Genomic DNA, 20,120 nt, shown 5'->3' with positions numbered 1-20,120 from the left:
GTCTGAGCTGCTCCTTAGCCCCTGCACACAGAGGTGGCCCTGGGCAGTGCCCTGCTGCCAGGAGGGGTCTGCAGGGCAGAGCTGAGCACACAGAGGGTGGGATGGGCTCTGTGAGCAGGGACAGGGAGGAGAGGTGTGGACAGAGCAACAGCTCCTGGCAGGGACAGCTCCAGGCAGCAGAGACATGAGCAGGGAGTGAGACCCAGGTGTTCCCAGAAATGCTGTGGAAGGGAGCTTGGGGCACCTCCCTGCCATCCCCTGCAGTGCAGACACCTTCCCTGGAGAAACCCCCTGCTGTGCTCTCCCACCCAGCAGAGCCTCTGCCCTGAAGGTCACCTTCTCAGCAGCCTGACCCCTGAGGAGCGGATATTACCAAATACCCGAGTGCCTCCATCAGCAGCAGCACTGTGGCATTTCTCTGGGTTTCCCCTCCTCTCTCTGCTCCCCTTGATCGTATCACCAGGTTTGCTGGGATGGGGGGGTTGGGTTCAGACGCAGCTCAGAGACCAGCCCTGTGGGTCTTGTCATGCAGATGTGTCCATGGGAATGAAGTGTCCAAGTTCCTGCCTAACACCCGGGCTGCAGGGGATACAAATGACCCCATTGTCCCTTCAGGACACCCCGTCTTTAGGACATTTGCTTCTTTCCCTGAGGAGTCTTGCTGGGCTGCAGGCTGCCCTCCCCCAGCTCTGTCATCACATACCACTGTTATCCAGTCTTCCTGGCTGGGAATGAAAGGGCAGAGATCCTGCTCAGGTAGAGTGAGACAGGCTGAGGGGGTTGGAGATCTGCACTTGGGAAATGGAGTCCTCTGCTCTCAGCAGTGCGCAGTTCCTTTTGGGGGAAACGTCCGGGTGCGATCATCCTGCAGCTCAAAGAGGTGCCAGCACAGGGCAGCTGAGACCAGGGCTGATGGACCGACCGGCTCTCCTCACTCATCACTAGGGGACAGTCCCTTTGTCTCTTGGGACGCACAAGGTTTCACTTGGAGTGCAGCAGAAATGCCAGGGATTTCTGCCTGAAAAACACTCCTCAGCTGTAGTGGGACAACTCCAACAGAAAAAACAAAATTCTCTCAAATCTGCTCTGCAGTTAGGTGAAATTCGAACAACAATGCTGAAAACCTCTTTGATATCCCAAGTGAATTTAATCCCAGACCAGCCTGTGTTCCTATGGACCTATGGCTGTAGGGCAGGGCTGGCTCCTGCAGAGCCCCCAGCAGAGCCCTCTGCTCCCTGGGGCAGCCTCAGCCAGCACCAACCAGAGATCACCAATGGGACCTGTGAAAGGTATTCCTGAAAGGGGAGAGGAAATTGGAGGGGGTTCTATGAAATATGGAGAAGGTCTATAGAGTTGGGGAATGAGCAGACTCGTTCCTCTTTCAGCTCAGGTAGGGAGAATTCTGTGGGAAATGACATGGGCTTTTCCTAACAGAAGTGTACCCTAACTCTTCACTGACTTTTTCCCCTTGGACAGGTCCCTGTGCCTAGAAGAGAAAGATGTCCAACAGCAGCTCCATCACTGAGTTCCTCCTCCTGGTATTCACAACCACACGGGAACTGCAGCTCTTGCACTTCTGGCTCTTCCTGGGCATCTACCTGGCTGCTCTCCTGGGCAATGGCCTCATCATCACTGCCATCGCCTGCGACCACCACCTTCACACCCCCATGTACTTCTTCCTCCTCAACCTCTCCCTCCTCGACCTGGGCTCCATCTCCACCACTGTGCCCAAAGCCATGGCCAACTCGCTCTGGGACACCAGGGCCATCTCCTACACAGGATGTGCTGCACAGGTCTTTTCTCTTACCTTTTTGATAGTAGCAGAGTATTCTCTCCTCACTGTCATGTCCTATGACCGCTACGTTGCCATCTGCAAACCCCTGCACTACGGGACCCTGCTGGGCACCAGAGCTTGTGTCCACATGGCAGCAGCTGCCTGGGGCAGTGGGTTTCTCAATGCTGTGCTGCACACGGCCAATACATTTTCTATACCACTCTGCCACGGCAATAAACTGGACCAATTCTTCTGTGAAATCCCCCAGATCCTCAAGCTCTCCTGCTCAGATGCCGACCTCAGGGAAGCTGGGCTTCTTGTAGTTGCTGTCTGCTTAGCACTTGGTTGTTTTATTTCCATTGTGCTGTCCTACATGCAGATCTTCAGGGCCGTGCTGAGGATCCCCTCTGAGCAGGGACGGCACAAAGCCTTTTCCACGTGCCTCCCTCACCTGGCTGTTGTCTCTCTGTTTGTTTGCACTGTCACATTTGCTCACCTGAAGCCCCCCTCCATCTCCTCCCCATCCCTGGACCTGGTGGTGGCAGTTCTGTATTCGGTGGTGCCTCCAGCAGTGAACCCCCTCATCTACAGCATGAGGAACCAGGAGCTCAAGGAGGCCGTTAGGAAAGTGATTTCATGGAAGTTTTTCAGTCGTGATAAACCTCCCATCTTGTCCCGTCCCACTCAGGGGGTGAGGGTGAGGTTAACTTTTTAATTCTCTGCACGGTAATGAGAAGTAACGACAATGACTTCAGAGGTTCAAACCAACTATAAATTTACTTAAAATTCAGTGGAACTACAAAAGATAGAGGCTTGGCAAAGGTCATAACAATGCTCAAAATTTAGCAGAACTATGAAAGGTAAGCATTTAGCAAAACATGTGACAATATTACCCTAATGTGCCAAAAATTATGTTACAAAGAGAGTGATAGAGAGGAAAAGAAAGAGAGAAAGAAAAGAGAGAGAGAGAGAGAAAGAAAAGATATCACCACCCTTGGATCCAGCGACGTTCTCTGCTCGTAGTTGTAGTCTTCAGGTGGTGGGCGCGCGCCGAAAACTTATGTTTCCACTTTTTATAACCTGATGTGCCTGCCCCATAGGCGGGGGTCTGTCATCACTGAGCAGGCGCAGTATGTGCTCAGGAATGTTCAGAAATGTTCTAGAAATGAGTTGGTGGGTTGTGGGGGTCCGGGGGACTCACTGCCCCCCCCCCCCCCTTCAGGGCTGACCAAGCGAGTGGTGATCTGTCACAGGCACATGGTGCACAGAGCACAGATGGTCATTGTTTACGTGTTTCAGGAATAGAGGAGTGGTCTCACAAGACGTTATCCTGCCTCCACAGGCTCCATCCTTGTTCAACGCTCCCTGGTCACCATCAGCCCATCCCTGTCCATGCCAAGACGGGTGTTTGCGACATTCATTTGTTATCAGAGCCTCACAACCTGTTGATCAAGGACGGTGGACAGAGTTTGTTAGCTTCTGGACATTACTAGCAGCTTGCTGGGAGTGAAGGAATCCTGTGACTCTCCTGACCTGGCAGCAAAAGGCACCCACAGCTTCCTCAGAGAGTTCCCAGGAGTCCCCCAGTGATCTTAGACAAAATTTCCAGGAAACATTTTCAGGACACTGTTGAAGAAAGCCCTGAGGAACATGGTGGGAATTTACTGTTCATCCTGAAGTGAGCGGGAGGTTGGTCTGGAGTACTCCCAAGGTCCCTTCTGGCCTGAATGCCTTGGCGTTTGTGTCTCATCTCTGAGAGCAACTTTCCAGATTTCTCCAGCTACTGCTGTCCTTCCCTGAGCCTTCGCTTAAATGAAAAAGCGAGCCAAGGTCAGCGTTAACATGGTAACCATCCCAGAAACACCAAGTGAGAGCACAAAGCAAGCAAAACCAGGGCCGATGAGGAAATGGCAACCAGAGGTGGGCTGTTTGTATGCAAGGGCAAGAGGGTGATCAAAGGGAGGAACCTGGGAAGGGCAAAAGAGGCAAAAAAGAAAATGCAAGATGAAGGCAAGGATATGATCAGGGCTGTTTGGAGGTACTTGCCAAATGGCCTTCACCTTGAGAGAGACTGACCGGAGTGGGACAAGAAAGCTGCACTTGATCCAACTATACTTAGGTCTGACTTTTTTCCCTGGTGACAGGGAACCTGAGTGCTTTCCCTCCCACTGCCAAGGGAAGAGCCCTGTAGTGGCGGGAAACACAAAATCCTTTGGGCTGGAAGGGACCTCAGGAGGGCTCTAGTCCAACCTCCTGCTCACAGGAGGGTCATACGCACTGCTCAGTTATAGGGCACACCAACTTGCACAGGACACAGAAACATAGAATCATAGTATCATAGAATCATAGAGTCATAGAGTCACAGAGTCACAGAGTCATAGAGTCATAGAATCACAATGAGCACAGTTGGACAAGGCCAGGTTGGATGGGGCTTTGGGCAGCCTGGGCTAGTGGAGGGTGTTCCTGCCCATGGCAGGGCTGTTGGAACTAGATGATCTTTGAGATCCCTTCCAACAAAAAATATTCTATGATTCTATGTTTCTATGAAATTCCTTCAATTTATTATGAATCAAATCAGGGTAGTGTGATGTGAAATAAGAAGAAATCTTCAAACACCTTTCCCCAGCCTCTCCCTTCTTCTTAGGCTTAACTTCACTCCCAATATTCTTGACCTCCTTCCCTTCCCAAACAGTTAATTATACATTGTCTCTGCTGCTCCTTGCTCTTCAGAGGGAGGACTCCTCACACTCTTCCCCTGCTGAGCATGGGGTCCCTCTCATGGGAGACAGTCCTCCACGAACTTCTCCAACATGAGTCCTTCCCACGGGCTGCAGTTCTTCATGGAATGCTCCAGTGTGGGTCACTTCCATGGGGTGCAGTCTTCAGGAACAGACTGCTCCAGCGTGAGTCCCCTATGGGGTCACTAGTCCTGCCATTAAACCTGCTCCAGCATGGATTCTTCTCTCCACAGGGTCACAGGTCCTGCTAGGAGCATAAGCTTCCCACAGTGTCACAGCCTCCTTTAGGTGCATCCACTTGCTCCAGAATGGAGTCCTCCATGGGCTGGAGGTGGGTAGCTGCTCCACTGTTAACTTCCATGGGCTGCTGGGGGACAGCCTGCCTCACCATGGTCATCTCCACAGGCTTCAGGGGAATCTCTGCTCAAGCATCTGGAGCACCTCTTTCCCATCATTCTTCACTAACCTTGGTGTCTGCAGAGTTGTTCCTCTCACATCTTCTCACTCCCCTCTCTCTGACTGCACTCGCTCCTGGTGGTTTGCTTCTTTTCCCTCCTTTCTTAAATAAGTTATCACAGAGGTGCTACCACTGTGGCTGATTGTCTTGGCCTTAGCCAGTGGCGCGTCGATCTTTGAGATGGCTGGCATTGGATCTATTGGATATAGGGGAACCTTCTGGCATCTTCTCACAGAAGCTACCCCTGAAGCTCCCCCTGCTATAAAAACCTTGCCATGAAAACTCAATACATCCGCTGATCCTGGTCTGACTGGTTTGGAAATCACATTTGGTGTTTTGGAGACTGTGTTCATGGCAATTCCTGCCTGTGTCTGTAGAGCCCTGCAACTCCTCATGCTCACCATGAACAAGGCCACCTGCATACAGGTCTGCATTAGGATGACCATGGCCACCCAGACTATCTTGAGACTGGTTGAAGTGTGATTTCACAGATGGTGGACTTTTTCTCAAGACTGGGAAACAAGAAGAGAAAGAAATAATGGCACAAAGTGAAGCTTTGGAAGTTGACACTGGGCAGGAGGATTTCATGTTGACTTACACAAAAAAATAACTCCAAGTGCAGTGCTGTGGTACAACAGGCCACCCAGAAAGAGTCTGGATTAGCCAAAGCTTTGTGTTTCAACACACAGCCCATGAGGATGGAGAGATATCAGTAAGGGTAGGAAGATGCTCAAGTGAGAGCAAGGTTGGTTAGCACAGTGGAGGTCCAGAGCCTTCAGGCAAACAGGTGCAGGCATAGGACACCATAGGACAACCTGTGGTACAGATGGTCATGGGAGATGACAAAGTGGGAAGCCCCCAACAGAGCTGAGGTCTTTCTCCCGTTGGCTGTGGCTGTTGTCTGGGTCACCAAGGCCTACCAGGAGACACCTAATCCTTACAGCACGAGGGCCTCATGGCCTCCTTGTCTCCACCCAAGAGCCTGGGAGGTGTCGTACCATCGTCCTGCACTTGGCATTGCACGTCCCCACAACACCCTGCCCAAGGAAGAGCCCTGAGCCCTGTGTGTGTGGGACAGGACATCCAGGTTTCCTCATCATCAGAGCCACCTTGCCATTGCCTTTGCCTCCCTGTCCTCACTGCCTCCACTTTCCTGCTCTAACCAGCCCCAGAGTTGCTTTGTCAGTCATGGCCCTCAGGGGGACCCAGTAATGCTCCAAGAAACTGTGGAGTGTGCATTGGACTGTGACTTCTGGAGAGTTTTCATCAGCCTCCTCTCAGGGTCTGAGCTTCAGGGACTCATCCCCAAACCCACCAGAGGGGTCATTAACATGCCGCCTTGGGCTGGTCCTCTGCTGCTGAGCTGCTCCAGGCTCCTGGGATGGAGGGAGCTCATGGCAAGTGGGCTGTGCTGCAGAGAGACATCTCTGCCCAGGAGCAGCTCCTCTGCAAAGCGCAGCAGGCTGAAGGGCACTGCCAGGGTATCTCAGGGAGATGAGCAAGGCAGATGAAGAGCTTAAAGGTGGTCAGGACTGGGAGGCTGACTGGGAGCTGAAGAGAAAGCTTTGCAGCCCTTGACACGGTAAGTCTCTGGGTGCAGGGCAATGCAGCTGTAGTTCCTGGAGGTATCTCCTCAAGCTGGCACAGCCCACAGCTCATGGGATCTGTAAGGAGAGGGGTCTTTTTACGTAATTCTGAATAGCTGTGAAGCCATGGTGTGCAGCTGGAGTTTCCCAGGGCTGTGAGGCAGAGACTCTGCTGCCTGCCAGGGTCAGCACTCAGCCTGCCCGGGGAGCTCCCCAAGGCACTGCAGGGAGAAGCTGTGGGTGGAAGGAGCAAACCCTGGTAGGGCAGGGCAGGGTCCTTCTGCTCTTGAGAGGGTGCTGTGTGGGTCAGGGCTGCTTAGAACTTCATATCACCCCTGGTGTGATATGAAGGGCACAGGGCACTTTTAAAGAAGGTGATCAAGGCAGGGGCTACCTGCAAGTAAATGTTCTTTCCAGGTCGGTGCTTTCACTTTACAGTTATGATGGTAGATGGAAATGGTAACAGAGCTGTCAGATTTGCACAAGAGACAGAGACTCCTAAGACTTGCCAGCATGGAGATCCCCCATGGAAGTTTCTTGCTGCCAGGAGGTGTAACACAGATGCACACAGAGGGTGGGATGGGCTCTGTGAGCAGGAACAGGGAGGAGAGGTGTGGACAGAGCAACAGCTCCTGGCAGGGACAGCTCCAGGCAGCAGAGACATGGGCAGGGAGTGGGAGGAAACTGCAGACAAGGACTGGGAGAGACTGCATTCAGGCAGCTCTGTTTTGGTCCCTCACTGTATAAATCTGCTGGGTGTTGTCTGCTGAGCAATGAGCTGACTCTCCGTTTAAGACATCCCATCTTCAGGAGACCTGACTCTGTTTTGTCTGTCCCACTGGGCTTGTGTGCTGCCCCTCAGAAAGGCACAGCTCTCCTGTAGGATCCCAGGGAGTGCTGAGCCATCCCTCGTGGGTTGCCCATCTCCTTTCAGATTCCTTTGCTTCTAAAAGGGGATCGTGTCTTGCCCTCTCCATCACAACTCCACCTTGATGCTGGAAAGAGAAGAGTTTGCAGATCTGCCCTTTGAAACAGCACCCTCCTGATTTCAGAGTCCTGTTGCCTTTTTTTTTTTTTTTTTTAAAAGAGTAATTTGTGTGTACAGATAGCAGAAGTGAAAGCAAAGGGCAGCTGGGAACAAGACTGTTGGACACTGCACCTCTCCTGACTCTGACATGAGCCACAAAGAGCTGAGACCTTTGGCATGTCTTGTCCTAAGACTCTACACTTTCAGTCATAAAAAGAGCATTTCTACCCTTAACCTAGTACTCACCAGATGTGATGGTGGAAAGAAAAAATACAGAGAAAAATCATGGTAAAGACATGCTCAGCCTCTCTTCTGCAGCCCACACACATTGGAGTGGTGAGTGCAGACACTCAACATTTCCATGAAGGGTGAATTGCATCTGACATCCCTTGTGACCATCGGGGGTGTCAAGAACCAGCTCCCACGTACTCACTGCAGCAGGGCAGAGCTGAGTCCTTGGCAGCACAGGGGCAGAGGTCCTGCTCCTCAAAGCACATTCAGCCAGCACAAAGCAAAGAAATCCCTTGGAATTGGGGGACGGGGTGCAATGTCTGTGGAAACTGGAGTGGCTTTGCTCAGAGAAGTCTGTCACAATTTTCCCCTGTCTGTTCCTCCTTAGGACAATGCCCCCGTGTCAGAACCAGCAAATGACCAACAACAGCAGCTCCATCACTGAGTTCCTCCTCCTGGCATTTGCAGACACACAGGAGCTGCAGCTCTTGCACTTCTGGCACTTCCTGGGCATCTACCTGGCTGCTCTCCTGGGCAGTGGCCTCATCATCAGTGCCATAGCCTGCCACCACCACCTCCACACCCCCATGTACTTCTTCCTCCTCAACCTCTCCATCCTTGACATTGGTTTCATCTTGTCCTATCCCACTCAGGGGGTGAGGGTGAGGTTAACTTTTTAATTCTCTGCACGGTAATGAGAAGTAACTACAATGACTTCAGAGGTTCAAACCTCTGAAGGCACCCACACAGATGCTGAATGGACTCCAACTAAGCTGCCTGGGGCTCAACAGCCTGTGACAGGGCTGATGGCAGATGAGTGTTTTTCTGAAAGGAATCAGGAGCTGCCAGGAGAGCACAGGGGATCTGCAGGGACAGCACGTGCCAGGAGGTCAGCAGGGAATGGAGCCCACTGAGCACGAGCCTGTGCAAGGTGAAGTGACCCAGAGATCAAGGGCTAAAGGTGGGTGTGAACCACCAAGGGAGGGTTTTGCAAGCCCAGGGGACACAGCAGGCACAGGGAAAGGAGCCTGGAGAGTGGTTCGTTTTACCATCAGTGGACTTCCATCGACTGGATCCGGTGCAGCACCCAGACACATCTCATGGCATTGGCAATAAGGCAGGTCACCTCTGAGCAGCCTCCATGGCCACATAAGAGCCTCTGTGGGAGGCAGTCAGTGGCAGTGATGTCCCTGAGCTGGGTCTGCCTCCCAGCCTGACCAGCATGTCCCTGGCAGAGTCTCCCTGTGACCCCAGGCCCCACAGCCCACTTGCTCTGCAGAGCAGCTCCACCAGCTCAAGGGCTGTGGAGAGCATGGACACGGGGTGTAGGAATGGCTGGCCAGGCCAGCACAGATGTGCCCACCTTGAGGAAAGGCTCTGTGGGGAGATGGGATGTCCTGGGAGAAGAGCAGGGCACCATGGGTGTGCAGGGCAGGCATGGAAAGAGAAACCCTTGGCTGCGGGTGCCAGCTTGGGGAAGGCTGCCCTGCCACTGGGGCAGCGGGAGCTGCCAGAGGAGCCCCAGGGCCAGGACTCTGTGCTGTCCTGGGGAGCAGGACTGGCAGGGGGGTTGCAGGCTGCCTGGAGTGGAGATCTTCTCAGCCTGCCAGCCAGAGAGACACTGTCACTCACCTCCATCTTCTCCATTTCCTGCTGAGGGACCAGCACAGACTGGGACGCTCTGCTCCTCTGGGGAGAGGGCAGGGAGTGGTGGGAGCTGGGAAGGGGCTGGGATGTCTGGGCTGGGCAGTGCCAGCGAGAGGGAAACACCAGTGTACACCTCAGCTGCGTGAGTGTGCAGGGTGGGGGCACACAGCAGTGTCCTCGCACAGCCAGGCCTCCTGGCAGAGACATGAAGCACCAGCAGAGCAGGACCTGCTCTGTGCCCATGTGGGCTGGGCACCCCGGGAAAGCTGCCCCGGGGTCATCGTCACACAGCAGCCAAGAACAACCACCATCTCCAGCACTGGCCTCCCACCCCAGCTCAGAGGGGCTCTTTGTGCCTCCACGGAGGGACACCGAGTGACCAGGTCACAAGGCCATGTTGGCATCGTACAGACGAGTCGTAAGCATGCACATGGTGTGCGTGTGGTGGGATGCACCTGAGCGAGCACAAATGCCCACAGCTGTTCCTGGGGACACCATGAAGGTATGTGGGACACACAGTGTCCCCAAGTCGCTTGACTTAGAGAGTAACGTCCCCTGGGCAACCACCTGCATGCAGCACTGGGACAGGCTTCCTTGAACCCAGGTGCCCGTGTCCATTCCTCATGCCTTGGGGCACCTCAGACGAGTGCAGAGCAGGGTGATACAGCGCAGGGCTGAGGTGCCTCCCAGCCTCCTAACGTGGCAACAGGAGCCCAGCGAGACACTGTGACTGCTGCCATGCACTGCCTCTGTGTCTGCAAGGGAAGGACTCGTGTCTCTGAACACCCCATGGGCATGAGGAGTGCCTGAGGACAGACAGCTCAGGTGTGGGCACCTCACAGGGCCAAACCTACTGAACCTTGTCAAACCACAGTTGAATGCACTTTGTTAAATTCCAGCCAACTTATGGAACTCTGTCAAATTATCGTTTTACCTCAACACAACCTATTGCTGCTTCTGTCTTTTGAGTGACGTGCATTCCACTGATCTGCAAGACATACGCAGTCCTGGGCAGGGAAAGTTTTGGGATTGGGCATGACACAATTTTTCGTATTTTTTTATTTTTTCATATTTTTCATATTTTTTTAATGCTCTTGCCTTACAGATGCTATATAATATATTCACTCCCTTTGAAATAAAAAAGAAATTAAGACGACAAGGAAATAATCTAAAGAAAAAAAAATATGTCAGTACACTTCTCATTTTTTACAATTCCTCATAGTTTTGTTTTCTTTTAATATTCTGGTCTTTCATGGGATGTGGTGTTCTTTTTCCTTTTTTGAAAAGGAACTTGTTTTCCAGAAATGGGGTTACTTGTAGGACACAAATGCCTTCAGTCTCAGGGACACAGAAGCTCGGTGCCAGTGTAGATGCCCTGGGACCCCTTGCCCAGCCTCCACCTGCAGCTCCCCAGGGGCTCTGGTCTCCCACAGCTCCTCTCTGACAGCTGCCAGTCCCAGGCAAGCCCCTCAGCTACTCTGGGGCCCCTACGAGTGGCTGTGGGTGGTTTTGGTCAGACAACTGAGATCTGCCTGGAAAGGTGAACAATGGTTTTAGACATTCAAAGAGATGTCAGCACATTTTTATCAGCTGAAACATTTGAGTATTTTTAATGAAATGGCAATGTTTTCCCACCAAGCCAGCATGGGAATTTCCATTCTCTGTCTAAAGCATTTCCTGTAGGACTACACCTTGTGGAAGGTGGACATCACTAGATGCAGCTTGGCCATGGCATACAGTTCAGGAGAGTGTTTTCATAGAATCATAGTATTATAGAATGGCTTGGGTTGGAAGGGACCTTAAAGGTTATCTTGTTCCAACCCCCCTGCTGCGGGCAGGGACACTCTCCACTAGACCAGGTTGCCCAAAGCCCCATCCAACCTGACCTTGAACACTTCCAGGGATGGGGCATTCACAGCTTCTCTGGGCAATCTGTGCCAGGGCCTCACCACCCTCATAGTGAAGAATTTCTTGCTAATATATAATCTAAATGTACATTCCCTTAGTTTAAAGCCATTACCCCTTGTGCTATCACTACACTCCCTGACAAAGGAGTCCTTCTCAATCCTTCCTGTGGGCCTCCCTTAGGTATTGGAAGGCTGCTATAAGGTCTCCCCGGAGCCTTCTCTTCTCCAGGCTGAACAAGCCCAACTCTCTCAGTATGTCTTCACAGGAGACATGCTCCAGCCCTCTGATCATCTTTGTGGCCTCCTCTGTACTCGCTCCAACAGCTCCATGTCTTTCTTGTACTGGGGCCAGCAGAGCTTGATGCAGTACTGCAGATGGGGTCTCACAAGACCAGAGTAGAATGGGAGAATCCCCTCCCTCGACCTGCTGGTCACACTGCTTTTGATGCAGCCGAAAACACGGTTGGTTTTCAGGACTACAAGCATGCATTGCTGGCTCATGTTGAGATTTTCATCAACAAACACACCTACATCCTTCTGCGCAGGGCTGCTCTCAATCCATTCTCTGCCCAGCCTGTAGTTGTACTTGCGATTGCCCTGACTCATGTGCAGGACCTTGCTCTTGGCTTTGCTGAAGTTCATGAGGTTCGCAGGGGCCTGACATGGTCCCTGTGGACGGCATCCCATACCTCCAGTGTGTTGACCACACCACACAGCTTGGTGTCATCGGCAAACTTGCTGAGGGTGCACTCGATCCCACTGTCCATGTAGCCAACAAAGATGTTAAACAGTTCCAGTCCAAATACTGACTCCCAAGGAACACCACTTGTCACTGATCTCCACTTGGACATGGACCCATTGACCACAACACCTTGCGTGCGACCATCCAGCCATTTCCTTATCTACTGAGTGGTCCCTCCATTGAATCCATGTCTCTCACATTTAGAGACAAGGATGTCATGCGGGATTGTGTCAAATGCTTTGCACAAGTCCAAGTAGATGATGTCTGTCACTCTTCCCTTATCCACCAATGCTCTTACACCATCGTTAAAGGCCACATAATTTGTCAGACATGATTTTCCCTTAGTGAAGCCATTTTGGTGATATCCCAGTGCTGGTGTGACTCCTGGTGCCCATGGAGCAGAGCCTCCTTTTAAGGATGAACTCATTGAATGCTTAATCTCGAGGACAGGTTTGGCCGGGGATTAAAAATGCCAGCAATGCCTCAACACACCACCCTCACCTCCACTGCTTATTCCCTCCCCATACAGGGGTTTGGCTGGGAAGGGACCTATGGAGGTCTCTAGCACCGTGGTCTGCTCTGAGCAGGGAGAACTTGAGAGTTCAATCATATCGGTCAGTGCTTTCTCCTGAGCCAGCCCATGTCCATGGAACCATCGCAGTAAGAAGGGCGAGAGCCCTGCCTGGCTGGGGGCTGGGGGTAATTCTGAGGTGCCAGCAGCGTGGGAGCTCCCTGGAGCATTGTGTCTGTTGTGGGCATTCCCTCCCCTGTGCAGATGCAGCCCCACACATGGCCCCACACATGGCCCCACGGCCCTGCTGTGCACATCACCTGGGGCAGGGGGTGTTCAGTGGTGGAGAAAAGTCTCCCTTGGCATCATCCCCCACAGCAGCTCTCAGTGCCCCAGCCCCCAGCGGCCCTCCTGCTTTGGCAGCCTCCCCCAGCACCCTGCCCCTGCCCAGTCTGAGCTGCGTCCCAGGTGCTGGTTCCCAGTCAGCCCTGCTCTGCACTTTGCAGGGCTCTGGGCCAGCACAGAGGCTGGGCAGGACTGCCTCTCCTAGCGATATGGGCACTGAGCCCAGCAGGACATGGCAAAGGTCAGCCCTCCCAAGGACCATGGTGAATGGCCAGGGCTGGAAAGGTGGCAGGAGGAGATGGGTCTGGCAGGAGGCTCCTGGGGCAGTTTCTCCTCTCAATGCAAAATCCAAAAAAAAGCAGGCGAGATATTTAGACTGAGGGATTCTTCTGGAGAGCCCTCATGGTCATTGTCATGGTCTACATGTTGCCAGGTTCTCCTCTGCGTGCTACCTTGATCTGTGGGGATCACAAAGGCTGCAGAGGAACCAGGAGAGCCCTTGTCCTCTCTCTGGTCACAGCTGGACCCCAGTTGTTCAGCTCAGCCCCAGGTGAGGAGCTTTGCTGGGAGTGACTTGTGGGGGAAGAGCTGGCAGATGGGTGGGGGAGGTTGTCCCAAGAACATGTCCTGGTGGTGTGGTGTAACCCGGTAGGCAGCTCAGCCCCACACAGCTGCTCGCTCCCTCCCTCCCTCCCAGCAGGATGGGGAAGAAGAATCTAAAGGGTAAAAGTGAGTGAACTCGTGGGGTGAGATGAAGGCAGTCTCACAGGTAAAGCAAAAGCTGCGCACACATGCAAAGCCAACTCAGGAATTCATTCACCACTTCCCAGCAGCAGGCAGGGGTTTAGCCGTGGGCAGGAAAACAGGGCTTCATCAGGAGTAACAGTTTCTTGGGAAGACAGAAGCCAGATTCCAAACATCCCCTCTTTCTTCCTTCTACCCCACAGCTTTTTGTGCTGAGCATGATGTCATGTGGTCTGGAATATCCCTTTGGTCAGTTGGGGTCAGATGTCCCAGCTGTGTCCCCTCCCAAATCCTTGCCCACCCCCAACCTACTCACCTACTCAGAGTGGCCCTGGTGGGCACCTGGCCCTCAGCCAGGGTCAACCCACCACAACAATGAAAGAAAACTTACGGGTCGAGATAAGGACAGGGAGAGATCATTCTCTAATTATCATCACGAGCAAAACAGACTGAACTTAGAGAGGGAGTTCATCTTATTTATTACTAAGCAAAACAGAGCAGAGGAATGAGAAATAAAACCAAAATCTTAAAACACCTCCCCCCACCCCTCCCATCTTCCCCGGCTCAACTTCACTCCCGGCTTCAACCTCCTCCCCCCTCAGCGGTACAGGGGGATGGGGAGTGGGGGTTACGGTCAGTTCATCACGTGGTGTTTCTGCCGCTTCTTCATCCTCAGGGGGAGGACTCATCGTTCCCCCCCTCCAGCGTGGGGTCCCTCTCACGGGAGACAGTCCTTCACGGCCTTCTCCAACGTGAGTCTCCTCCACGGGGTGCAGACCTTCAGGAGCAGACTGCTCCAGCGTGGGTCCCCCACGGGGTCGCAAGTCCTGTCAGCAAACCTGCTCTGGCGTGGGCTCCTCTCTCCACGGATCCACAGGTCCTGCCAGGAGCTTGCTCCAGCGTGGGCTTCCCACGGGGCCACAGCCTCCTTCAGGTGCCTCCACCTGCTCCGGCGTGGGGTCCTCCACAGGCTGCAGGTGGAATCGCTACACCCCCTCATCCTCCCTCCATGGGCTGCAGGGGGACAGCCTGCTTCACCATGGTCTTCACCATGGGCTGCAGGGGAATCTTGCTCCGGCGCCTGGAGCACCTCCTCCCCCTCCTTCTTCACTGACCTTGGTGTCTGCAGATGTTCTTACATCTTCTCCCTCCTCTCTCTGGCTGCAAAAGCTCTCTCTAACTGTTTTTTCTTTTTCTTAAATATGTTATCACAGAGGCGCTGATTGGCTTGGCCTTGGCCAGTGGCGGGTCCGTCTTGGAGCCGGCTGGCATTGGCTCTGTCAGACACAGGGGAAGCTTCTAGCAGCTTCTCACAGAAGCCACCCCTGTAGCCCCCCCGCTACCAAAACCTTGCCATGCAAAACCAACACAATTGTACCTTTTCTCCCCTGTCTAATGAAAGAGGGGAGTGATAGAGCGGCTCTGGTGGGCACCTGGCCCTCAGCCAGGGTCAACCCACCACAATGATAAACAAAGAAACAAAATAAAGGCCTGATATTGTTTACCCTGGCAGTCACTTGTGAAAGAGAGAGGGGAAGTATATCATAACTGAGATAAATTTTTCATGAGAAACATCCATGAAATCACTTTCCTAATGGCCTCCTTGAGCTCCTGGTTCCTCATGCTGTAGATGAGGGGGTTAGCTGATGGAGGCACCACTGAGTACAGAACTGCCACCACCAGGTCCAGGGATGGGTAAGAGATGTAGGGGGGCTTTAGGTGAGAAAATATGACAGTGCTGACAAACAGGGAGACCACGGCCAGGTGAGGGAGGCACGTGGAAAAGGCTTTGTGCCGTCCCTGCTCAGAGGGGATCCTCAGCACGGCCCTGAAGATCTCCACGTAGGACACCACAATGAAAACAAAACAGCCAAAACCTAAAAAACCACTTAATGTAAGAAGCCCAACTTCCCTGAGGTAGGCATCTGAGCAGGAGAGCTTGAGGATCTGGGGGATTTCACAGAAGAATTGGTCCAGTTTATTGCCGTGGCAGAGTGGTATAAAAAATGTATTGGCCGTGTGCAGCACAGCATAGAGAAACCCACTGCCCCAGGCAGCTGCTGCCATGTGGACACAAGCTCTGCTGCCCAGCAGGGTCCCGTAGTGCAGGGGTTGGCAGATGGCAACGTAGCGATTGTAGGACATGACTGTGAGAAGGGACAACTCTGCTGACATCAGAAAATAAAAGAAAAAGACCTGAGAAGCACAACCCACATAGGAGATGGTCGTCTTGTCCCAGAATAAGTTGGCCATGGCTTTAGGGACAGTGGTGGAGATGGAGCCCAGGTCGAGGAGGGAGAGGTTGAGGAGGAAGAAGTACATGGGGGTGTGGAGGTGGTGGTCGCAGGCGATGGCAGTGATGATGAGGCCATTGCCCAGGAGAGCAGCCAGGTAGATGCCCAGGAAGAGCCAGAAGTGCAAGAGCTGCAGCTCCCATGTGTCTGTGAATGCCAGGAGGAGGAACTCAGTGATGGAGCTGCCGTTGGACATCTGCTGGTTCTTGGCATTGAGGCTGGTTGGAAAAAGGAAGGACAAGGAAAATTAGGACAGGTTTCTCTGAGCAATGCCACTCCATTTTTCATAGTAAAAGCCCCATGCTGAAATCCATTTCCTTTCTCTGGTTTGTGCTTTGTTGAGTGTGTAGTGATGAGCTGAGGAGTCAGCTGTGCTCAGCTGTAGTGGGTACATGTTTGTGACAGCTCAAATGTTAAAAATCAATGTCAGATGTAATCCACTTCGAATGGAAAAATTCAATCCCTGCTGTTAGGACTCAGAAGTTCCCAGGATACACAAGAGCAGCTTAGTATGTCCCTGTAAGAATTTTGCCTGTGCTTTTTATTTTCCAGTGTCAAATCTGAGGAGTGTTCTTTTAAGGGCTAGAAATACTCATTTTATGGTGGAAAATAGGAAAAGTCTTGAGGAAGGACAGGCCAAAGGACTCAGCTCTTTGTAACTTAGTGCAGAGTCATGAGAGCTGAAGTGTCCATTAGATTGTTACCCACCTGCCCTGCACTTTTGCTTGACCTGCCTTGACGATGACATCACACACATTACCCTTTAAATAATTTCTTTGCCACCCCAGAGGTGTGGTTGTGATTGAGAGAGAAGGACACAGCCCCTCTCAGAGAGAAGCAAAGCAATCTGAGAGGAGAGAACTGACCTCCAAGGGAAAGCTCAGCACTCCCTGGGATCCTACAGCACAGCCCTGCTCTTCTGGAGCAGCTCCCAAGCCCAGCAGCACAGGCAAAGCAGACAGCCAGATGTCCTGGAGATGGGATGTCCTAAAGGCAGAGTCAGCTCATTGCTCAGCAGACAACGCCCAGCAGACATCGAGAGGGAGGGACCAAAAGAGAGCAGGCTGAAGGCAGCCTAGCCCAGGGCTTGTCTGCAGTTTCCTCCCACTCCCTGCCCATGTCTCTGCTGCCTGGAGCTGTCCCTGCCAGGAGCTGTTGCTCTGTCCACACCTCTCCTCCCTGTCCCTGCTCACAGAGCCCATCCCACCCTCTGTGTGCTCAGCTCTGCCCTGCAGACCCCTCCTGGCAGCAGGGCACTGCCCAGGGGCACCTCTGTGTTGACAGGTCTTAAGGAGAAGGGCAGATCAGCCCTGAAGGGACAACAAAGTTGCATGTTGATCCTTTGTGTAGGCAGAGGAAAGGGTGAAGTGACTTTATCGGGTGTCTTGAAAACCCTGTTCATCACTCAATGTAACGCTGTAGGAGTCTCAGTCTCCTGGACAAACGTGACAGCTCCATTACCGTTTCCTCTGACCATCACAGCAGAGAATTGAAAGCACCAACCCTGGGAAGCACCTTTACTCCCAGGAAGACTCTTCCTTGATGTTCTTATTAAAAAGTGCCCCGGCAATTCTCCCAGGGGTGATCTGGAGCTGTAATCAGCCCTGACCCACACAGCACCCTCTCAAGAGCAGAAGGACGCTGCCCTGCCCTTCCAGGGGGTCGCTCCTTCCACCCACAGCTTCTCCCTGCAGTGCCCTGGGGAGCTCCCCGGGCAGGCTGAGTGCTGACCCTGGCAGGCAGAAGATTCCCCTGGTGTGCAGGGACCATCCTCTGAAGTACAGCCCTGGGCACCTCCAGCTGAAAACTGTGGCTGCACAGCTATTCAAAATTGTCTAAAAAAAGCCCCCTCTTTACAGATCCCATCAGCTGTGGGCTGTGCCAGCTTGAGGAGATGCCTCCAGGAATGACAGCTGCATTGCCCTGCACCCAGAGACTTACCGTGTCAAGGGCTGCAAAGCTTTCTCTTCAGCTCCCAGTCAGCCTCCCAATCCTGACCACCTTTAAGCTCTTCATCTGCCTTGCTCATCTCCCTGAGATACCCTGGCAGTGCCCTTCACCCTGCTGCGCTTTGCAGAGGAGCTGCTCCTGGGCAGAGCTGTCTCTCTGCAGCACAGCCCACTTGCCATGAGCTCCCTCTATCCCAGGAGCCTGGAGCAGCTCAGCAGCAGAGGACCAGCCCAAGGCGGCATGTTAATGACCCCTCTGGTGGGTTTGGGGATGAGTCCATGAAGCTCAGACCCTGAGAGGAGGCTGATGAAACCTCTCCAGAAGTCACAGTCCGATGCAAACTCCACAGTTTCTTGGAGCATTACTGGGTCCCCCTGAGGGCCATGACTGACAAAGCAACTCTGGGGCTGGTTAGAGCAGGAAAGTGGAGGCAGTGAGGACAGGGAGGCAAAGGCCATGGCAAGGTGGCTCTGATGATGAGGAAACCTGGGTGTGTTTCAAGTTAAAGGGCCAAGCTGTGACCCCCAGCCCCTGGGAGGGGGGTCCTGCCCCACACACAGGGCTCAGGGCTCTTCCTGGGGCAGGGTTTTATCGGGATGTGCAATGCCAAGTGCAGGACGATGGTACGACACCTCCCAGGGTCTTGAGTGGAGACAAGGAGGCCATGAGGCCCTCGTGCTGTAAGGGTTAGGTGTCTCCTGGTAGGCCTTGGTGACCCAGACAACAGGCACAGCCAACGGGAGAAAGACCTCAGCTCTGTTGGGGGCTTCCCACTTTGTCAGCTTCCTTGACCATCTGTACCACAGGTTGTCCTATGGTGTCCTATGCCTGCACCTGTTTGCCTGAAGGCTGTGGACATCCACTGTGCTTGCCAACCTTGCTCTCACTTGAGCATCTTCCTACCCTTACTGATATCTCTCCATCCTCATGGGCTGTGTGTTGAAACACAAAGGTCTGGCTAATCCAGACTCTTCCTGGGTGGCCTGTTGTACCACAGAACTGCACTTGGAGTGATGTTTCGTTTAGCTCAACGTGACATGAAATCCTCATGCCCAGTCTCAACTTCCAAAGCTTCCCTTTGTGCTGTTATTTCTATCTTGTGTTGTTTCCCAATATTGAGCAAAACTCCACCATCTCTGAAACCACATTGCAACCAGTCTCAAGATGGTCTGGATGGCCATGGTCATCCTAATGCAGACCTGTATGCAGGTGGCCTTGTTCATGGTGAACATGCACCACTGGCTTTGATGGTGTCCCTCGTAGTGCCCAGGCCCTTCTCCTCAGCGTCACTGCTCAGCCGGTCAGGTGCAAGCCTGCCCTGATGACCAAGGTTATTGTTCCTTCTAATGCAGGACTGGCCACTTCTCCTTGTAACCCTCAAGAGGTTTGTGTTGGCCAGAATTGCAGAGATTCTCAGGGTTCTCTGGACTGAAGCTCCATTTGGTCAGCTCCAAACACCTGGGTGCAGGTGGCTCACCCTGATGGTGGTGTCTCTCACAAGAGAACATCGTGAGGAGTTGCAGACTCTAGAGACCAAGGTAGGAATTATGATGAACAAAATCTCCAAAACACCAAATGAGGTTACAAACCCAGCAAAAGCAGGGACAGCGGTTGTGTTTGGTTTGTGTGGCAAGGTTTTGGTAGTGAGGAGGGCAGCTACAGGGGTGGCTTTTGTGAGAAAATGCAAGAAGCTTCACCCATGTCCAATAGAGCCAATGCCAGCTCGCTCCAAGACAGACCCACTTGTGGCCAAGGCCGAGCCCATCAGCCATGGTGGTGGCACCTCTGTGACATCATATTTAAGAAGTGGAAAAAGAAAAACATCAGTAAGCAATATCAGTCAGAGAGAGGAGTGAGAAGATATGAGAGGAACAACTCCACAGACACCCAGGTCAGTGAAGAAGGAGGGGGAGAAGGTGCTCCAGGCACCAGAGCAGAGATTTCCCTAGATAAGCCTGGGAAGTTCCCCGAGTTGAGTCTGTTTTGCCCGTGGCAGTATTTGGTGAATGATCTCTCCTTTTCCTTATCTTGACCCACGAGCCTTTTGTTGTATTTTCTCTCCTCTGTGCAGGTCAGGAGGGGACTGATAGAGTGGCTTTGGTGGGCACCTGGTGTCCAGCCACCACAAATGGGAGTGCTGGTGTGGCACTGGGAGCACTGGAGGGAG

At 52.9% G+C, this 20,120-nt stretch overlaps 2 protein-coding genes and 1 pseudogene across 2 annotated transcripts; 2 read left to right on the top strand and 1 right to left on the bottom strand.

Annotated features, from left to right (window-relative positions):
- The window catches only part of LOC142598829 (scavenger receptor cysteine-rich type 1 protein M130-like), a 351,168-nt pseudogene that overhangs the window by 71,068 nt on the left and 259,980 nt on the right, over nt 1–20,120 (top strand).
- LOC104640404 (olfactory receptor 14A16) lies at nt 1,428–12,741 on the top strand. The gene is made up of 3 exons (XM_075738239.1): nt 1,428–2,402; nt 11,549–11,619; nt 12,639–12,741. Exons 1-3 carry the CDS (start codon nt 1,500–1,502, stop codon nt 12,739–12,741), a joined length of 1,077 nt encoding a protein of 358 aa, XP_075594354.1. The 5' UTR covers nt 1,428–1,499.
- On the bottom strand, nt 15,252–15,854 carry LOC142598813 (olfactory receptor 14C36-like). Its single transcript, XM_075738238.1, has one exon. The coding sequence runs from the start codon at nt 15,852–15,854 to the stop codon at nt 15,252–15,254; it is 603 nt and encodes a 200-aa protein (XP_075594353.1).

The sequence above is a fragment of the Balearica regulorum genome, chromosome 31 (genome assembly GCF_011004875.1).
Source record: "Balearica regulorum gibbericeps isolate bBalReg1 chromosome 31, bBalReg1.pri, whole genome shotgun sequence".
NCBI classification, from domain to species: Eukaryota; Metazoa; Chordata; class Aves; order Gruiformes; family Gruidae; genus Balearica; species Balearica regulorum.
The sequence above is the reverse complement of the archived record's forward strand: the minus strand, read 5'-3'. Positions and strand labels throughout refer to the sequence as shown.

What these genes read in the sequence shown, in the direction of transcription:
- LOC104640404 (XM_075738239.1), top strand. Translation starts at nt 1,500, where the DNA reads ATGTCCAACAGCAGCTCCATCACTGAGTTCCTCCTCCTGGTATTCACA. An exon ending in TCAAGGAGGCCGTTAGGAAA is followed by an intron (nt 2,403 to 11,548) that starts GTGATTTCATGG and finishes GGCCTCCCTTAG; the next exon opens with GTATTGGAAGGCTGCTATAA. An exon ending in GAACAAGCCCAACTCTCTCA is followed by an intron (nt 11,620 to 12,638) that starts GTATGTCTTCAC and finishes CTCCCCATACAG; the next exon opens with GGGTTTGGCTGGGAAGGGAC.
- LOC142598813 (XM_075738238.1), bottom strand. Translation starts at nt 15,854, where the DNA reads ATGTCCTACAATCGCTACGTTGCCATCTGCCAACCCCTGCACTACGGG.